This window comes from Balaenoptera borealis, assembly GCF_965194805.1.
Source record: "Balaenoptera borealis genome assembly, chromosome: 4".
In the NCBI taxonomy this organism is placed as follows: Eukaryota; Metazoa; Chordata; class Mammalia; order Artiodactyla; family Balaenopteridae; genus Balaenoptera; species Balaenoptera borealis.
The window spans coordinates 109,418,355-109,439,197 of NC_138861.1; the positions used below are offsets into that span (position 1 = coordinate 109,418,355).

The following is a 20,843-nucleotide window of genomic DNA, read 5'->3' on the forward strand; positions in this document are numbered from 1 at the left end:
CATTTTTCACAATCCCTTCCCTTTTGGGTCCCTCCCCATCACCTTAACAAGGCATCTTCCATATTAAACAATAGAACCTTTATTAGTTTGAATGTTTTTCGGTATTTGTTTTACATAATCAAACGATGGGTAAGAACAAATATAACTAGGCCTCAGAAACAAGTAGAGGACAGGCAGGGCCTTCACTGTCCATCCCTTATCTGTGCTTCACTCTGCCGGTTGTCAGATGTTTTTTCTTCTGCAGACTGGCTCTATCCATATGGCAGAGGAGGACCTCGTGGTTGACTACTCCAGACATCTGCTCACAGTGTGGCCACCAGAGAGGGAAACCAATTATCTTCAAAAACCCCAAGGATAGTTCTAATTGGTACAGCTTGTATGGGGGCTTATCTCTAAATGATTAGCTGTTGTCAATAAACTTCTGTGTTTTCCTCATTTTCTACAAGGAACTTGTGGAATTTAAATTTAAATTTAAAACACGGCCAAGAAAATTTGATGTTACCTGAGATAGACCATCCGAATGGTCCCACAGCAATATCTCAATTTGTTCACCACAGTGTGGGGCCCAGCCTTCCGTTTTGCAAGGTCAGAGGGTGAATATCAGTACACAAAGTATGGATCTGAATCCCACATGGTTTCACCATTAACCAAGTTCTTACAGCCTTATGCATAAAAATCATCCATGGGGAAAGATCTAACCACCAAGTGGAGAGCTTCTATATTTGCTGAACAGCACTTTTTCTTCCTAGATGCAAAGCCAAATGTGAAGCCAAATATGACCCCAAGGTTGTCCAATGATCACAGAGTCAGAAGAGTAATGAATTAGATGATCTTAATGGCTGGCACCTATTAGCAAATGCATGCTTTCTGTAGAAACAATGTCAGTTCTAGACACTTTGGATCCCTGCCTTTCATAGATGCTATGCCAGCCATTTCCCTCTGAAGAGATTCTTCATTCAGAGGTAGAATACTTTCATTACTTAGGTATAAGATTTCTTGGTTATAATCTACCTTCTTATCCCTTTCAGAATTTCTACACAGATGACCTGGATTAGATTTGGGTGATTCAGATAATATTACATCATTTCTACAAATCTTGCTTTCATTTCTACTTTTCCTAATTTCATTCCTGGAGGTGTGGCTTTCAGTTTGCAGGGAACGATCTATCATCTAGAATATTCAGGAAACACACATACACACACACACACGCTATTTTTAAAATAAAAACAATCTTCTTAAAGACTAACTCTTCTAAATGCAAAATTCCTTTCCATTTTTATAAGCATATTAAGGAATATCTTTTATTTCAAGCCGTCTGATATACTGCCATCCCAATTGTCAAAATAGCCCACAAGTCAGTAACATTAATTGACACTGGCTGCTTAACTTCATAATAAATCTTACTTCTTTAAATCTTATTGTTATCAATACCAGAAGTTTAAATCTTAAAGGCAAAGAAATATGAAAAAAGTAATGTTACCTGCATAAAAGGAGTATCCTCTTCTGAAAACAAAAACATGTTGAAACTAGGAAGTGTGGAATAAAAACCTGACTAAAAGGCTACCAATCACTTAAGGGAACCACGAATGGCCATCAGAGTTCCCCAAACATTGATGAGAAAATTCATATTTTAGAATTCTGTCTCAGCATACCCACTATACCTCCCCCAATGCCAAAAGCAATTTCTTCACAAAGTAGCACATCTGCATGTGTATTAACGGACAGCTTAATTAACTGATGGGGTACGTCACAGAACATTTCTAACAGAAATGAAATAAATATATGATACTAAATGAGCATTTACTGAACACGTCGTGTGCATCCAGTACCTGTACCAGAGACCCAATGTCCTGCCTTGATCTATTCTCATTCACGGTACGACTAGAAACTATAATAAAGGAAAACTTGGACCCTTTTCCTGTAATCTGCTCTTTCCTCAGCATGCAGAGTTTCCCCTCTCTCTTTGTCCAAATTCCACCCATTCTTAATAATTCAGTTCATATAACAAATTGTCAGGTGACAAAATGATATATGTCACATTGTCATTTATGTGGGCTGGCTTGGTCATTACAACAAGCCTGTGAATTAGGCATTATCTTCACTGTTCAGAGAAGCAACTTCTTATCTGGTGAAAGGCAGACATTCTTGAATACAAGCTTCTCACCTCCAACGCCTCACAACCACACCATTGCTGCCTCCTTTTAGTCCAGGCTTTCGTAAACTTTTTCTATAAAGGCCCAAATGGTAAATCTTCTCAGTTCTGCAAGCCATGCAGTCTCTGTCTCAACTCTGGCCTTGCAGCAAAAGCAGCCTTAGACAATGCAAACAAAGCAAACCCAATGGGTTTGGCTATGTTCCAATAAAACTTTATTTACAAGTACACATCAACCAGATTAGGCCTGTGGGGCACAGTTAGTCTAGTCCAATGTTTTTCAAATGGTGAACCATCAGCATTTGTTAAAAATTCCAACTCTCCGGCCCTGCCCCAGGGCTACCAAAAGTGAGATTCTAAGAATGGGGCCAGCACTGTTTTAAGAAGTCCTACCGGAGTTTCTATACACACTAAAGTTTGAGAGTCACTGCTAATCTTCCTTATTACCCACACAGGACCCTCCCACATAAAGTATGAATAACTAAGGTGATGGTTATGCCCCCACTTCACCAGAAAGCCTCTCTCCACCTCCTTCCACTCACATCTTCTGCTCCAAATCATGATTTTTCTCCTCCTCTGGAGTTCCTGCCCCAATATCCCAGGGGCTTATGCAATCCAATCTTAGTATTCTGTTGCCATTATTGCCATCTTGCTGTCCCAGACCCATCTTCCATCTCTCACCTGCTAGAACTCAGCTGCCTTCTTTAATTCTGCAGCTTGTCCAGGTAGCATATGCTCACACAGCCACAATTCCCAAAACACCCCTACTCTTGGGCACTCCTAGCCTGGCAGGGAATAAGGAGGTTTCCAATCTCTGCCAGAACTGACCCTCTTCCTCTCCACCTGACCATCCTCTTGTGCCACCCTCACCTCCAAGTCCTGACAAGCCCTTCAACTTGTTTCAGGAGAAAAAGCAATTCCCCTTCTCACATTAACACTTTATAAAATGTTCTGCCCAACTACCATCTCCACCTTCATTGACTATCGTACACTGCAGCAGAAATATAGAGACTCGCTGTGACCACAGAGTTTGCTTTGGAAAGACAAATAATACATCTTATCTTCTTCCCCACATCTTACAAAAACTGTTAATGGGGGTGTTTTGAACCCCACCGTAAAATGTGTTATCACTAAAAAAGTGAACTTTCAAGATTTCAACTGAACTTTGAGTTGATGGAGAGTCATTTAGGAAATAATATTCATCCGCCTTTTGATTATGAAAGGCAAGGCCTGGGGCCTGGTTTGGAATGGGGCTGCCCTGCGGATATGCGGGAAAGGGAACAAATGACTCTGCCTAATAAGCATATGGGCTCCCTGGGATTAGGAGATCATCACTGTAAACTGATGTTTGACTTTCACAGGACTACCCCCAGAAACAGGGTTTGGAGGATTGGGTAGGGGTGGCGATGGGGCAGGCTGGGCTGTAGAAAAGAGAGGAAATCACAGGGGCCAGATATCTGGCAGGTATCTGGTGCCCAAGGACACAAATGGCTACCAGTAATGGCTGCCATAATAACCCACCATTGTTCCCCTCCTTCCCAAAGTGTTTGTAAAGTTCGTTGAAAGTCACTGGAGCATCAGACTTGGGAAACTGAATGAAAGCTCGATCATATTCAAGGAGAAAGTATTTGATTCTTGTTGAGATGCTGTGAATTCAGACATACATACAGTGGGGTAGGGGAGCAATGGCAAATTTTTTTGAAGACCTCACCAAGAGGTTCCCCACTATTATCAAAAATTATATTACTGATTCTAAAGAAATTGTAAGAGAAGAGAACAAAGCAACAAGGCCATTGGTTAGAAATGATGACTGCTTAAAACAGCATTTTCCCCCCTTTTTTTAGATTTAAATGTACACCATTTTCCCCCTAGGTATTCACGATACTTATCCCTAGGACCTGCCTTCAAGTGGAAAGAAAAGCACCTTGGAACAGACAAAGCAGTACAGATCAGTGACCCTGATTCTTTTCAATCTAACTAGAATGCTTTCCAAGGCTAAAAAATTGTTCAAAGTTACACTGTACCCAGTATGTGTGTAACCAGTGTAACAAATCCATGGATACAAATAGTCCCATTTCTTTTAGATTAAGTGTGTGTTATTCAATAAGACAGTTAACATACATTTTATAAAATCAATTGTGAATTATCTATTTAAATTATAATTTTCTACTTTGTCTGCCAAAAGGAACAGAATTTAAAATGCCTTCTCCAATCCCTATAGAGGTCTAAATTAGAGCACTCAGAGCAAGTTTAAGGGAACCCTGAAAGGTAAAACTTTTCTTTGTGTAACTACTAGAGACATTTTATAGAGCATATTGTAGAAGTACATTTTCTTAGGAATACTGTTTATAAAAACTCAATACTTCAAGTGAATTTGGAACATACACAGAGACTGATAACTCTGCAAAGTAATAGGCAAAGAATAGGATTAATAGAAGTGGGACAAACAAAAAGAAAAAGAAACCATATTGGACCAGAAAAGGGACCCATCATCTTAAACCACCCATGATTTATAATTTTCACCAATAAATACTATAAAGAGGAATTTAAAACACGTGTGTGTGTGTGTGTGTGTGTGTGTGTGTGTGTGTATGTGTGTGTGTAACATCTCTGGAAGATTATACCAGACACTGGTAATAGAGGTTGCTTCTGGGTAGGGAAACTGGGGCACAGGGGAGAGACTTAACATTCCACTGTGTTCCATGTGAATGTATTACCTAGTTTTTTAAAAAATTAAATAATTGTATATGCATATATATCAATATAATATCCAAAAGGATTCATACCAACATGTTAATAGTGGTTATCTGAAAAAGAGACTGATTTTCTTTTCTCTTTTGTATTTTATAGTTCTCAAATTTTCTACAATGAGTATTAACCTTATAATTACAAAAATATGTACTTTTAAATGTCTCTAAAAATATAGAATAGTGAGCAACCAATGAATCAAAATAAATAAAATAATATCAATAAAAAAGTAAAAACAGAATATAGTTAATTCTCACCTTATGACGTTTTAGAAAATATTTAGGATTTTCTATATGTTGTTTACAAACCATAAAATTATTTACTAGCCACTGAACCAATTCATTTTTAGCAGCAAATATCTTATTGTTTCATTATTTTTTTTAAAAGTTGATCATTTGCCTAATTAAATTTATGGAATTTTGCTGAATTCTTATGGATGACTCTTTAGTTATTCCCAAATAGTTGAGTAAATTTGATACACACATCTATATACACCAAAGAAATACCATGCCTTTTACCATACTACACACAATAAGTACTGTAAACATTTAACAATATATTGTATTGCATTGTTGGTAATTAACTAAAGGGCAACATGCCATATTCTCATCTTGTTTTCATAACTAATTTTGAAAATAGATAAAACAATGATATCTTACACCATTTTGATCTTGATTTGCTTTTAGTGATAAAGCTTTTATTGCACGGCTTCTGTTCTCTGCAGTCTTCATTATACTCTTCAAAATGCAGGACACTTTATGTGAATTGAAACAATGAAGTCAAACTGTTTCTGATAGAAAGTAAATCCAATCAGGCTGATCTGGCTAGTCTGACAATGAAAATGGCTGTTAATTAGGTTATATGACAAATATTTCCTATATTTGACAGTTTTAACTTTAATGAGCCGTTTTATTAGCTGCAAAGTTTTGACAAAAACAAAACTGAACTACCTGTAACCAAAAAAAAAAAAAAAAAAAAAAATTTATTTTATCCAAAACTATATATGCAAATGAACAATGTTTTTCCCAAACTTTGAGTATGTCGGGTTAAACAAGGTACATCTCATTTTTTAAAAAGTCTAATTCATAGTCACTCGATGTCTTCTTTTTTAACACCCTACTCTAATCATTTGATGTCTTGATAAAGCCTACCTGGTATATTTTCTAGAAACCGAAAAAGTGGAAGAATAAGGACTAGGTAAACAAATCCTTTGGCAAGTCGGGTGGTTTTCAATTCTTTGCTTTCAAGAAAATTGAAGGAGGACTAATTGAACAGCCAGCTCAAAGATCATCAAATCTAATTTTTTGAGCGGTATTGCTACAATAAAACTCCGTTCCCGGGCTTCCCTGCTGGCGCAGTGGTTGAGAATCTGCCTGCCAATGCAGGGGATACGGGTTCGAGCCCTGGTCTGGGAGGATCCCACATGCCGCGGGGCAACTAGGCCCGTGAGCCACAATTACTGAGCCTGCGCGTCTGGAGCCTGTGCTCCGCAAGAGAGGCCGCGATAGTGAGAGGCCCGCGCACCGCGATGAAGAGTGGCCCCCACTTGCCGCAACTGGAGAAAGCCCTCACACAGAAACGAAGACCCAACACAGCCATATAAATAAATAAATAAATAAACCCAAAGTTTAAAAAAAAAAAAAAAAAAAAACTCCGTTCCCAGGTACAGTACTTGTTTATATGAACACAATTTCTCAGGTCATGCAGCTATAAAAACTAGAAATACGAATAGAATTGTTGCTCAATCCTTCCCGTTCTAGCAATAAGACATATTCATCCATAGATCTATGAATTTTAAAAAGCAACAATATCCATTTCACCAAGAGATGTATTTTCCCATAACTTTTACATTCTATTGAATAATTATGAAAATTTGTAATATTTATTTTGCTTTGATCGTGTACTAAGAATAATTTTAAAGATAACTCCATCAAGAATCAGGCGGTTTGCTCTCTGTGTAACCTTGGACACTTAATCTCTCTCGGATCTCAGTTTCCTGATTTGCAAATTAGTGATAGTAAGACCTAGTCTAGCGCTGTTCCAAAGACTGGGTGAATTAATGCACATAGAAAGCTCTAAACGCCACGCCTGGCCCTTAGTGCGTGCTATATAAGCATTACCTATTGATCAAACTAATCAATAGCAACACCCTAAAAACTAAAAGCCTGGGGGTTTGTCTTCACGGGTAGGAAGGAGGTGCTGGAGGGATCGGGTTCTAGACCACAGGCACACTCGGAGAGTAACGGGATGCTCAAGAGAAAACGGGATGGGGAGGGGAGGAGAGAGACAGGAGGCCCCTGGAGCTACCTGCCTCGAAGAAAAATGGGCAGGATCACAGATTGAGAACGAAGAGGGCTGGGAGAGTTTAGAAGAGCAGTTCTACCAACGGTTCGCATGTCTACGGATGCGAACGTCTACGGATCTCGACTGCTCCGTGAATCAGGAGCAACAACATCAGGCCTAAATGCCACCGCGGTTGGAACCCGGCCAACGTTTCGCTCCCCCGCCCCGGCCAGGTGCGAGCCGGCGCCCAGTCGGCCCTCAGGCCCTGGGGGTCGCGTGAGTCAAACGCCCGACTGCCCTGGACTCCAGACCCAGGACCCGCGCGCACAGCCCGCCGCCCGCCTCCGCTTCCCACACGGCCCGGCCTTGCGAGGGCGCCCGCACTCGGAGGCGGCTGGAACTGGCCCCTCGCGGTCCCCGTAGCCGGACCTTCGTTGCTATTGTCACCGCCTTTTCCTCCCTTCCCCCGGTTCCCTTTCACTTCCGGGGTTGCCCTGGATCCGCTGGTTCCGTAACAACATCCCGTTGGCTTACTTCAGGCGGCGAGACCGGTGCAGCCGTCGCCTCCCAGGAGCGCCGCCCGCCCGGGCCCGCGCCCTCCCCAGCCCAGGCCGCCATGGCCACCAACCCGCAGCCGCAGCCGCCTCCTCCCGCGCCGCCGCCTCCTCCGCCGCAGCCGCAGCCGCCGCCGCCGCCACCCGGCCCCGGGGCTGGCCCGGGCACGGGCGGGGCGGGCGGCGCGGGGGCCGGCGCCGGGGACCCGCAGCTCGTGGCCATGATCGTGAACCACCTCAAAAGTCAAGGGCTCTTCGACCAGTTCCGCAGGGACTGCCTGGCCGACGTGGACACCAAGGTTCGGGGCGCGCGGCGCTGCGGGCATGCGGGGACAGGGGAGGACCCGCGGGCCGCCTTGATGGGCAGTCTCCCACATCCGTCGATGGGCCGGCGGCGCCTTGGCTTCCCCAGCCGGGGCCCCTCTGAGGCGCATCTCCTGCCGAGCTCCCTGTGCAGCCGCTTCCTCTCTGAGCTGCCGCTTTGTGCCCGGCACTGTGCAAGGCACGCTGTGTTCATTCATTCGCTTAGCCTTTCGTTCGCTTAACAGACTAGCGTTAAGCACCTCCAACGTGCCAGGCACTGCTTACATGCTGGAAATGTAGAGGTGAGCAAGACGGAGTCACTGTTCTTTTGGAGACTCTTTTGGAAACATTAACGTTAACTGTGCTTTCATCTCTGATTCCCCCCCCCCCCACCACCACGTTTACTTTGTATCCAAGTTATTTTTACCTTCTCTCGAAGATTTCTGGTAAGGATCATAACTTTGTTCTTTGCAGAAATTACTAAGTGGTAATGAATCAAATTATTTGCAGTGTGCATTGCTGGACTTTGTGAGGGGTGCAGGGGTGAAGAGGCAGAGCTGGGGAGATCAGGACTTTTGTTTCTACCGATGACTGATGTAGGTAGCTTAGGCCAAGTCACTTCTCTAAAGTGAGAAGGGAGGTGGGGTGAGGGGTGAGGAGCAGAGAAAACTGAGTAAAGGATGGAGGAGAGGGGGCAGCAGATACTGAAGTGGAAGAAGGACTGGACAAAAGAGTGAGTTCGGAAGAGTAAGTGGTAGAGGAGAAAGGTCAGCACAGTGGTTCCCTGTACAAAAAGAGTTAGGGGCTAGGAAGGGGAAGGGATTTTGTACCAAATGTCAAAGTGAAAGGAGCATTAGCAGGAACGGGTAAACTTAGCTGGTTCTGCAAGGGATGAGTAGAGGACACCAGGAAGGAGCACTCAGTGAGATGGATGGAAACCCAGCAGAGTCTGGAAGCAAGTGAAGCAGAAAGCTTCTGTTGGAAACAATTGTTTTCTTTTTTCTTTTTCTTTTTTTTTTTCTTAGGTCTGGTTTGGTTCCCTGGTTTTAGAGTTTTGATGGGGTGAGGGTTTTCTCATAGTGTGTTCAGCTGTTCTAAAGAACCTCGTTTCTTTGAGAAAAGTGCTTTGTGGTGAACTGCGCACAATTCCTTTATCTTCTCTGGGAAGACCTTCCTGCCATGTGGGAACATCTTCCCTTTTAAAAACTCTGGCTCACCTTGTAGACCAGAAATAGAATGTGCCTTTTTTGAGTTGTCAGAGTTTCTGCACCACAGAAAATTCAGTTTACTTGGGGCTATTTATCTATGTAGGAAGTACTGATATGTAGTTTTCTCACTTTTAGAGAATATGCACAACCACCTTTTTGAAAATAATGCCTATTGCCTCTTTCTTCCTTCCTTCCTCCCTCCCTCCCTCCCTTCTTCCCTTCCTTCCTTTCAAAGGACATGGCCAAGTAAATGTTACCCAACTAAATAAAGCCGGTTATTTGTATCCGGCAAGTAAAAATTTCACTTTGCTGTTCTCAGAAACCTACAAATCTGTGTGTTATTGTGTATGCAGATTGAAAATTTAATATGCTGATGGTGGGGGTGAGGGGGCTGCAATGTCTAAGGCTCAACTTTTTCTTCTTCCCCATCCCCACTGAGTGTTATTGTTGTATCTGTAATATCCCTGCCAGATCCTCTCAAAGTGGAGTCTTAAAACATTTCTTGGGCGGGAAGGAGGGAAGCGCAGTGCTTTGACAATCTAATGAAAACTAAGGAAAATGCACATGTTCACATTAACATACAGCCATAAGATCCAGCTACTGCTGAGGCTCCTCTGCTGTAGACTACCAGTTCCCAGACCCCTGGAGCAAGCTGAGAGGTTACAAAGCCATTCTGACCCCTTTGCACTGAGTTGAGCATGAGGAGGGAAAATCATGAGAGGCCCATCTTTCGGTCCCAGGCAGGGAGCTCACTGACCAAGTAAATATGGCATCTTTCACCCCAGGTGGTAAAGGCCAATTTTTGGATACTTTCTCAGTTATAAATGGCTCCTGGTCACTATGATTATTGTCTGTTTCTTTTTAGATTCAAAAGGAAAATCAAAGACAGAAGTATATAAGTTTATTCACCCAACAAATACTTATTATGTACCAGGCATTGTTTTAGGTGCCAGGGATATAGCAGTGAACAAAAAGTCCCTGCTTATATGGAGCTTGAATCCTGGCAGAGAAAAACAGACAATAAATAATATGTGAGAGGTTCTATGGAAGAAAGAAAGGATGAGGGTGGAAAGGATTGCTGATGTGTTTTGAGTAAGTTGTTCAGGGTAGATTTCAATGAGATGACATTTGAGCCATAACTGAAGGAGCTGTCCAGCTATCAGGGCTGAGGGTTCCAGGTGGAGACCACAGCAAGTGCGGAAGGCCTAAGGCAGAACCTGCTGCGGGAGAAAGTGACAGGAGGTGAGGTAGAATTGCCCCTCCCTCCCTCCCTTCACAGATCTGTCAGGCCTTGGAAGCCTTTGTAAGAGTTTGGCGCTTACTGGAGCTGAGAAGCCACTGGCAGGAGTTGGGCAGAAGAAGGACATGATCTGACTTTCATTTTAGATAGCTTGACCTCGTATAATTATTAACAGTGTACCCTTTGCACCCAGTCATGATCTGGTTTGGACAATAAATTATATGGTTACCCTAATTTTAGAAGATTGGCACTAGCTGCACTGTGGAAAACAGACTTCAGACGAGCAAGGGTAACGCAGGGAGGTCAGCAACAATAATCTAGAAAGGAGATGAGAATGCTCTGGACCAGAGTGGTAGCAGTGAAGCAGGAGGGAAGTGGTCAGGTTCTGGCTGTTTTTTGATGCTAATGCTGACAGGATTTACTGATGGTTCTGGAAGAGGGGTGGAAGAGAAAGGGAGGAAGCAAGGAGGACATCAAGGCTTTTGACCCGGAGCGCTGGAGAAGGAAGAAGAGACAGATAGCTATTCCCAGAAGAGTAATGGAATCTAAAATATTTCTCTAGTCACTAGGCTTTTTACCTGAAGTAGAACTTAGAAACCAGGAGAATTACCTGTTGTAGTTCAAATTGAAGCTTGTTTTATGGGGCAACTAGAGAGCTAAATTTGTTGTGATGTTCGAGCCTAACTGTTTCTGAGATTTGGGAATACTGCGAAGAAGAATTATGTTTTAGAATCATTGGGGAGAAAATTAATTTTCATTCACATTGGTTTTGGATAAATGGAGAAGAACATGAAAAATGATCATGAGACCGTTTTTGGTAGGATTGAACATAGGTATTAGCAAAAGTCTGGAAATTGGAAGAGATGAAGGAGTGTCACAAAGGGATAAAATCTTTATCATCTGTGTTACCTAGATAGTTACCCAGTCATCTCACCTGACAACTACTTTTCAGTTGCTTATCTGCCTAGCAGTGTGAAAAGGTGTGTGGAAACAAAGATTGAAAGAGTGGGAGGAGCAGGCTTACATTTCAGTAGGGAGATAAATATTCCCCCTCTCCCCAAAAATGCAGTACAACACAAGAATTCCTTGAATGACAGTATGTATAGGAGACAGTACGTGGGAGAAGGGCCACAGAAGCCTACCTTGGGTGTCAGGATGACTTCACAGATTTGGGTGAACTCCAAAAGCGAGAAGTTTGCCAAATGGACAGGGAGAAAGAATGGTAGGTGCACAAGATTGAAGGCATGAGAACTTACCACTAGAGAATAAGCTTTGAAGGGTAAGGGAGCAAATAGCAGAAGACGAGGCTGTACAGTTTTGCTTAAAATCATTCAGAACACGCAAACTCATCTACGTTAAGAGCCACGTAAAAGAAAGGTATAAACAGCATGAGATGCGGGGGACAGCTTGGAGGAACGAAGCATGCAGTCCTGACTGAGTGGTCAAACATTCCTTCTAGGCAGCATCCTTTTAAGATGAGATGACATAGTATGTGTCCTTTCTCCTGCTTCCCTTATGTCAGGAGTGCTCAGCGCTAGCACAGCTGACACTTTGGGCTGGATAGTTCTTTGTTGTGGGGGTCTGTCCCGTGCACGAGGGCAGCATCCCTGCCCTCGACACACCGGATGCCAGAAGCAACTCCCCTCAGCTGTGAGAATCAAAAATGTCTCCGCACGTTGCCAGATGTCCCCCCACCACCCCGGGGGGGTGAGGGGGGCAACAATTGCTTCCAGTTACGAACTGGTGACCTACATCAAATTTAATGCCTAGCTCCAGTGATTGCCACTTCATAATTTCTCTTGAATCCATGTCTTTCAGCCCGTTTTTGCCACCCCAGTACAGACCTTTATTATTCTAGTCATTGCATCCTTTCCTGAGTATATTTTGTGTCTGTTTACTCTTTCACCGTAGGAAGATTAAAAGCTTTATCAGAAAGCTTTTAATTTATCAGAGAGTTTTCATCAGAAAGCTCAGCTATCACATATCACTCTGCTCATATGTGTTGTGGGTTCCCGTTCTCTATCCCATAATTCCAGACTTCGTATACAAGTCCCCAAATCCTTCCAGGCCCTGGCCCCAAGCTCTGTCTCCAACTTCATTTCTCTGCTTTTTTGTAGTCTCTTTTCTATCCAAATTGGATTTAACAATGTGGGGGGCTCCCTAATGCTCCTGACCCCACGTTTTCTCATCCACTCGCTCTTATATTGTTGGGTGTACCTGCAAGGCCTGCCTTTCCTAGTCCCAGCTGCGTTGTGAAACTCAGGTGCTGCGTTCTCAATGAAGGCTTTCTTTCTCTGCTCCTCTCCCTTTCTTTGCTCCAAATCATCTAACAGTAACACTTATTGGTATCTTATTTTCTAGTCCCTTGTCTGTAAATAGGAGGTAAGTCTGTCTTCTTTGTATTCCTCATCTCCAAACATATTGTCTTAGACAAAATAAATGGTATTTGAATGACTCTGAAATTATCCTGAAGGAGTATTGTCATAAACTGTGAAACTTTGTTGCCACATTGACACTGTAATCTAAGAAATGTTTAACATTGTTAAAGATACTCAAATTCCTGAGACTATCGATATTGTGTAACAGCGGAGATTTTTAACATTTATGTCTTTTTTCTTCTTTCTTTCTAGCCTGCCTATCAGAATCTGAGACAACGTGTTGACAACTTTGTTGCAAACCACTTAGCAACTCATACGTGGAGTCCGCACCTCAATAAGAACCAGCTAAGAAACAATATTCGACAGCAAGTGCTCAAGTAAGCCTCAGAATTGCAGAGTTTCTACAAGGGCTTGCGAATGTCACCACATACTTTGCCTGAAAGCAGAGACATTGTGCAGAAGTTTGTTCACCTGGTGATAATTTTTGTCAAGTTTGGTGTGACTACTTTATATTATGATACAGTGTGATTTTAGAGTAGGCTCTAATCACTTCACATTTCCCCCATAAATTTAACAGTCTGATTTCTCCTGTAGACCTTTGGAAATATTGAGGGAAGGGAATGACAACGTGACTTCAAAAAAAAAAAAAAAAAAAACCCTCTAGATATGATATGAATAGATGGTTAATGCCAGATTGGTAAATATATCCTATACAGTTACATTCACAATTATTCTCTTGGCCCTAAAAGAGCAGGCTTTATTATTCCTGATTTACAAATAAAGACATTAAAGGTCACTGAAATTAAAACATTTTTCCCTGATTTGAGGCTGTGTCTTCTGTGTTCTAATATTGCCCCTCGCTTTTTCTTTTTTCTTTTTTCTTTTTTCTTGCATTTTACTGTGATTTTACCTGTGCTTTTTAATGATGACATATCTAAAAAAGGTGGGAGAAGTGCATTTAGACATGTCGGAGTCGTTTTTGGTAAACATAAAGAGAGTAAGAAAAGCTGGAATGTTTAGAGGGACCTAAAAAAATCATATTTATTCCTCCAAAAGCAGATTAACAATATTATCTTGTTCTTGAATATAAGTATTTGCCAAGACAAGAAGACTTGGACCCTCTATCCCTGCTTCACACCCCAAAAAAGTGACTACATTGTTTAAAAACTGCCTTAGTCTTGTTTAAAAACTGCCTTAGTCTCCCTGCCTTGACAAATATTTACAAAATGTGGCTTTTAAACAGTTAAACAAATGTTTTTACAGCTGTTACCTCTTTTATTTATTTATTTATTTTATTTATTTATTCTTGGCTGTGTTGGGTCTTTGTTGCTGCACGTCGGCTTTCTCTAGTTGCGGCAAGCGGGGGTTACTCTTCCTTGCGATGCGCGGGCTTCTCATTGCGATGGCTTCTCTTGTTGCAGAGCACGGGCTCTAGGTGCACGGACTTCAGTAGTTGTGGCACACGTGCCCAGCTGCTCCGCAGCATGTGAGATCCTCCCAGACCAGGATTCAAATCCATGTCCCCTGCATTGGCAGGTGGACTCTTAACCACTGCGCCACCAGGGAAGTCCCTACAGTTGTTACCTCTTAATTCCCTCTTGTCCCTCAGGAACCTTGCAAACCTACCTAGTGTGCTACTCCATTGATAGTTCCACCCACAGGAAGCCCCACAAATAAAACTTTACACTCTGACTCAAAGACCCATTTAGCCACAGGTAATACTAGATACTAGGAGCCTGGGGGCTCAGACTCTGTGTCCTAGTAAATAAGAGAAGAGGGAAATTTGACAATAGCTTTGTTGTCTGCATTTTAAAGGATGTTCAGGAACCTGTAAAAGAGTCCAGGTAAGATGAAAGATGCCATTAGAGGGCTGCATAATAATACCTTTTGGGAAAAAGTCAAAGCCTTTCCTGTTGGGTGGCAGGCCTGGGGGGGTTACTCATTTCCAGACCTTCAGGAGAACAATAACCAAAATAGTAGGGGGGTGGGAGGCTAAGGGTGGGATGGGGGAGGGAAGCTTACTGACACTGTCCACACTTGCAGAGCACTGTCCCGCAACAATTTGCATATCTGTTTCCCTCTCACAAAGGATGACATTGCTTTAAAAGCGGAAGGGGAGAGTCTTGGATTTTTTTTTTTTTTTTTTTCCATATATTGAGAGACTAAATGGAAGGCAAATTTCCTGGAATTTACTCCTTAGCATACAGAACCTATAAAGTAGGGAAACAGTCATTTATTCTGTTCTTCAAAGGGAACTAAACTCAATCGTGCCCATGTAAAATCAAGCACTTAAAATTGTTGTACCAATATAAGGCATTGTTTTCACAGAATCTTGTTTGGTGAGGGATTGCTGGGCACGTCAGCAGAGGGTTCTTGTGACTGTCAGCAATTAACACTACAGCAGTCCACCTATGGGTGACGAGGACTCTCCTCTAGAGACATTTTAGAACAGGGGAAATAGCTGTCTCTTGGGTAATATGGGCATTGCTCTTACTGTGATAGCTGTATATTTTTTTCTAGCTCTGTTACTTATTTTTCATAGAACTGTTCTCTTATTTAAATTCCATTAGTAAATTTATGTCTCTTAAATAACATGTTAAAGTTTCTTAAAAGAAAGACTAGTTGTGTCTAACTAATGGTATAAGGATGGACTATCACCTATAAATACAATTTCAGACAGTTTTTCTTACATATACTTTGAGAAATACTCAGTTGACTCTGTTAGATTGAACCGTCTACAATTGCCATTTTTGTAGGACAGAACAGTCTAATATCAGCAGTTTTGGATGGTTCAGCTTAATAGCCAATCTGCCAGCTCAATAGATGGAAAAAAGTTTTATTTTATTCTATTTATGCATTCGTTTGTACAACAGAACCTAAAAATGCTAGGGAGCTCAGAAATAATGACCTTAAGTGTACAGTGTTTAAAAGGAAGACAAGGAAGTAGCTTTAACCAAGACAGTGCCAGCTACTGGCATTTTGGCTTTGCCCTTGGACCTAGAAGTGTGACTTCTCCTCCCTCTGGTGAGGCAGCTCTGGCCACACCTCAATGAAGTGAGCCCACGAAGAGCAATGTGGTCGCTAGCACTGGCCTCTGTTTTTGTTTTTGTTTTTCCTTTAACATCTTCATTGGAGTATAATTGCTTTACAATGTTGTGTTACTTTCTGCTGTATAACAGAGTGAATCAGCTATATGCATACATTTTTAAGATCAGAGCTGACCTCTGAGTGAGAGTAGACTAAAGTACACAAGGGCCCAGAACATAAGCATCAGGGAAAGAGACTGAAGCAGTAATTTGGAGGTGGGTGGGTTTTATTTTTTATTTTGTGCCTTTGTGCTTGTGCCTTAAATCAAAACGTTTTTCAGATTGCTTGTCATTGCTTCTTTTCCACCTGCTACATTTTAAAGACACCTCTAAGATGCAACAACAATGTTTTCAGAATTTTTTTTTTTTTTTTTTTTGTATCATATCTTAGAACTTCAGAAAGCAGGTTACCTACTTTGGGCAGCGTTGACTCATTTTTCTCTATGGCCCACATAAGTGGAATTATAGTATCCCAGGGCTGCGAGGTGCCTCAGGAAATGAAAATCACATCCATCCTGCACTCCAGGCAGCGCTGCACTCAGAAATAGCATTGCAAAGTATAAGGAGAGACACCTCACCCGCTATGCAGGGAGAGCCTGAGGCCTCGGAGCTGCAGAAGACCAGCAAGCACCACGCTCTCCCAACTCTATCCAGGGAACTGTGACTCCTCAAGTTCTTTGTTAGAAAGGAACAAGGTGGAAGTGTGTTTCTTCAGATAAATTCATGTCATCTTATTTTGCTCAGACAACTTTGTGATTTTCTGCACAGTTCAGACTTTACTGTCCCTTTTGCTCCTCTGTCTCTTATGTATGATATTTCTTTGTGCACTTTCTTCCCCTTCTCTTCTCTGGAAATCGAGCTTTCCTTAGGAAAGCTTTTGCAAATAATCTCAGACATAGCTAAAAATAATAATATCCTACTGTTTTCCTACAGCGTATGGTGTGTTCTAGTGCCTATCATGTTGTGTTTTGTTTGTGTCTCTCTCTCCCACCAGAACAGGGACCAGGTCTGATTTGTAGTGGCCCAGTGGCTAGCATGGTGCCTGTTGTGTAGATGACACTTGGAACATAATTGTTGAATGAATACATCATTTAGTTTTTATAGCAAGAAGATAATAAAAAGAAGGCCAGAAGTCTTAAGTTTTATTTTTGTTCTTCTAAAGTTTTCTTTCTTTTTCTTTTTTTTTTTCCTTTTTTGTAAGTTTGGTAAAATTATACTTTGTGTATATTCTTCAGTTTTCCTGGAGGCTCTAATACTTACAAGAGGCTTACATTTTTCTGGTCAAAAAAAAAAGAGGTTGCAGAATCCATAGATTTATTTTATACCCAGAGCTCAGCTTTAATGATCATTTATTCCTATCACTAAATGATCACTAAGGTCATTTACTGAGATAAGCCATGGGCAGGATTGAGGTAAGATAAGCATCACCTACAAGCCTGGGCTTTAGGTAATGTGCTGTGTCTAGTTCTAAGGGTATTTTGTTTTGCTTTTGTTCTGTCTGCCTTAGTATTTCCACTGGTGACACAGTGGTGGGAAGTTTACATATTTTTTTGCAGTATGGTGTATTAAATGCCACTGTACTGTGAAACGTATTTTCTTTTGGGTATTCTTTCTGTATATTCCAAGTGAATGGATTGGAGGCAATTTAAGGTTGAACATATATGTAATAGATATGGCTTTACTTAAAAGTAATTAATGCAAATAATGTAGTATTATCTTTTTCACCTTTCTGTAAATTACCCTGTGTTTCAGATCAGGAATGTTGGAGTCTGGTATTGACAGAATTATTTCTCAGGTTGTGGATCCAAAGATTAACCACACATTCAGACCTCAGGTGGAGAAAGCTGTGCATGAGTTTTTGGCCACACTAAATCACAAAGAGGAAACAGGTGGCAGCACAGCCCCCGATGATGAGAAACCAGACTCTTCCATCGTTACACAAGGTGCTTTGCTTTTACTCTTGCTCAGTTCCATTGCTTTCCTTCTTGAACTGAGTATCAAGTTAGGGGTATTTAGTTCTTTAAAACATTTATCTATTTGGCTACTCTAGTGAAATTATATTTATTTTAATTATCACCCAGATTCTTCAACTGGCATAACATTTTTTTTTTAATGATAAGCATTTTAGTAATGTAGTGTTTGTGTGTGTGTGTGTGTGTGTGTGTGTGTTTCAATAGAGGGGATAATTAAAATAATTAGAAAACACATCCTTTTTCTGAGAACTAGACTAGTCTCACATTTGCTGGTGCCTTTCCTAATATACTGTATTACAGAGGTAGAGAATTTAGAATGTGTTAAATACTAGCACCAGTACCTGAAAGTCTAAAGGTGTATGTGTCATATGAAGATGACAGTGGCAAGTGGCCTTGATTCAGCAGAGCGGTTTACCTTCTGCATAAATTTATTCTAAAATATGTCTTTCCCTCGAAGGTGTCCCTGCCCCTGGGCCCAGTGCGAATGTGGCCAGTGATGCCATGTCAATCTTGGAAACCATCACTTCTCTTAACCAAGAAGCTAGTGCTGCCAGGGCTTCGACAGAAATGTCAAATGCAAAGACCAGTGAGAGAATATCCAAAAAACTCCCATCTCAGCCAAGCACTGAGACTACTGTTGAGAAAGAGAGAACTTCAGAGGACACGGCTGATAAAGAAAAATCTACACCTGACTCTGCAGGGGAAGGACAGGAAACAGTCCCTAAGTCTGAAGAATTTAGTGATCTCCCTTGTCCAGTTGAAGAAATTAAAAATCACATAAAAGAAAGTAATAGTTCAGTTCTGCTAAATAAGGATGTTCAACAAGAAAGCAGTGACCAAAAAAATAAATCAACAGACAAAGGTGAAAAGAAGCCAGACAGCAATGAAAAGGGAGAAAGAAAGAAAGAAAAGAAGGAAAAGACTGAAAAGAAATTTGATCACTCAAAAAGGAGTGAAGATGTCCAAAAAGTAAAAGATGAAAAACAAGCAAAGGATAAAGAAGTAGAATGTTCAAAACTTCCTTCAGAAAAAAACAATAATAAAGCTAAAACCAGCGAAGGGACCAAAGAAGGTAAAAACTTGGAAAAATCAACAACAGTTTAAAGAACAAATGAGTGTCCATTGGGGGCACATCAAATTTGCCTTCAAATTTTGATAAAATGTATTTGATACGTGTGTTTTAAAAGCCTGAAAACTCATATCCTCTTTGCTAAAAGATGAGCAATAAACATTTGTATATTTCTTTTCTATACTAATGTACCAATTCACAAAGTAAACGAACAGAGAAGTTCTAAACCTTATAATGTAACTCTTGTAATTTATTCATATACATTATTCCAAGCAACTTAATTCATAATCTTTAAAATATTAGATAGTACATACTTTCAGTTCCTTACTTAAAATTTCCTTTGTTTATATTATTCAGACCATGAATTATGAGTTTCATTAATTTTACAGGATAATAGTTTGCCTTTGTATTTTCTGCAAACAACTGTACCTTATTTGATATTAGTTACTAATGGTGAGAGATTATTTCTGAAGTTGAAGTTCTTTGACAGTATTTAAACCAGAAAGTTTTAAATGTAATTTAGGAATTGGGTGCTGTGTGTATTCTTATATAACAAGATGATTTATTTTCTATGTTTTATTTTCTTCTTGAAGATTTCTCTGTGATAGATTCTGATGTGGATGGACTTACAGACATCACAGTTAGCTCTGTCCACACCAGTGACCTTTCATCTTTTGAAGAAGACACTGAGGAGGAAGTTGTAATGTCTGATAGCATGGAAGAAGGAGAGATTACATCAGATGGTAAAGCATTTTACTTAATAATGCCTTTGTGAAGCTTCCCATTGAGCAGTATTTGTATATTCAGACGGCTGTATCACGAAAGACAGTGTGGTATAGTGGCAAGAGCATGGGACTTTATAGTTGGAAGATTTGTCCCTGAGTCCCAGCCCCGAGGTTGTCTGTCTGAGCAAGCTAGGTAAGTTACTAAACCTCAGCAAGCCTTGGTTCTCTATCTCTTAACTCCATTCCCTAGGATTATTGTAAAAGATGAGATCTTGTACCAATATGCCATGTGTCAGTGGCACAGTCCACAAGACTGCCCTCATGTTTGACACCAATTGCAAATTCGGAGTCCCCAAGACCACCTTTAGGTTTGGTAATCACTAGAAGGACTCACAGAGCTCATTGAAAGTTGTTAAACTCATAGTTACGGTTTATTACAGCTAAGGGACACAGATTAAAATCAGCCAAGGGAAGAGGCACATAGGCTATAGAGTCTGGCAAAGTTCAAACACAGAGCTTCCACTTGTCCTTTCTTTTTTTTTTTTAAATTTATTTTATTAAAGTATAGTTGATTTACAATGTTGGGTTAATTTCTACTGCACAGCAAAGTGATTGAGTTATACATACATATACATTCTTTTTCATATTGCTTTCTGTTATGGTTTATCACAGGATTTTTTTTTAACATTTTATTTTATATTGGAGTATAGTTGATTAACAATGTTGTGTTAGTTTCAGGTGTACAACAAAGTGATTCAGTTATACATGTATCTATTCTTTTCCAAATTCTTTTCCCAATTAGATTCTTACAGAATATTGAACAGAGTTCCCTGTGCTATACAGTAGGTCCTTGTTGGTTATCCATTTTAAATATAGCTGTGTGTACATGGAAATCCCAAACTCCCTAACTATCCCTCCCCCCCATTCTTCCCCCCCGGTAAGCATAAGTTCGTTCTCTAAGTCTGAAAGTCTGTTTCTGTTTTGTAAATAAGTTCATTTGTATCATTTTTTTTTTTTAGATTCTGCATGTAAGCGATATCATGCTATATTTCTCTTTCTCTGTCTGACTTACTTCACTCAGTATGACAATCTCTAGGTCCATCCATGTTGCTGCAAATGGCATT

General features: G+C 40.9%; 1 protein-coding gene and 2 long non-coding RNA genes across 7 annotated transcripts in view; 1 reads left to right on the plus strand and 2 right to left on the minus strand.

Moving 5' to 3' along the window:
- Positions 1 to 6,229, minus strand: part of LOC309627522 — a 67,383-nt gene extending 61,154 nt beyond the window's left edge. Inside the window, exons 1-2 of the long non-coding RNA XR_014243786.1 lie at positions 5,562 to 6,229; positions 3,674 to 3,798 (exon numbers count right to left, since the gene is read on the minus strand). This is a non-coding gene — a long non-coding RNA (uncharacterized lncRNA). The remainder of the gene's footprint in view (positions 1 to 3,673; positions 3,799 to 5,561) is intronic.
- Positions 1 to 20,843, minus strand: part of LOC309627530 — a 439,048-nt gene that overhangs the window by 120,354 nt on the left and 297,851 nt on the right. The gene's annotated exons all lie outside the window — the stretch shown is intronic.
- Positions 6,850 to 20,843, plus strand: part of BOD1L1 (biorientation of chromosomes in cell division 1 like 1) — a 55,786-nt gene continuing 41,792 nt past the window's right edge. For 2 of the 5 annotated variants that reach the window (XM_082389462.1, XM_082389465.1), the window contains exons 1-5: positions 6,854 to 8,036; positions 13,119 to 13,243; positions 17,705 to 17,895; positions 18,383 to 18,997; positions 19,588 to 19,737. In XM_082389462.1, the coding sequence (XP_082245588.1) occupies positions 7,800 to 8,036; positions 13,119 to 13,243; positions 17,705 to 17,895; positions 18,383 to 18,997; positions 19,588 to 19,737 (1,318 nt within the window). In that variant the 5' untranslated portion in view covers positions 6,854 to 7,799. The other 3 variants (XM_082389464.1, XM_082389463.1, XM_082389466.1) reach the window with 3 other exon arrangements.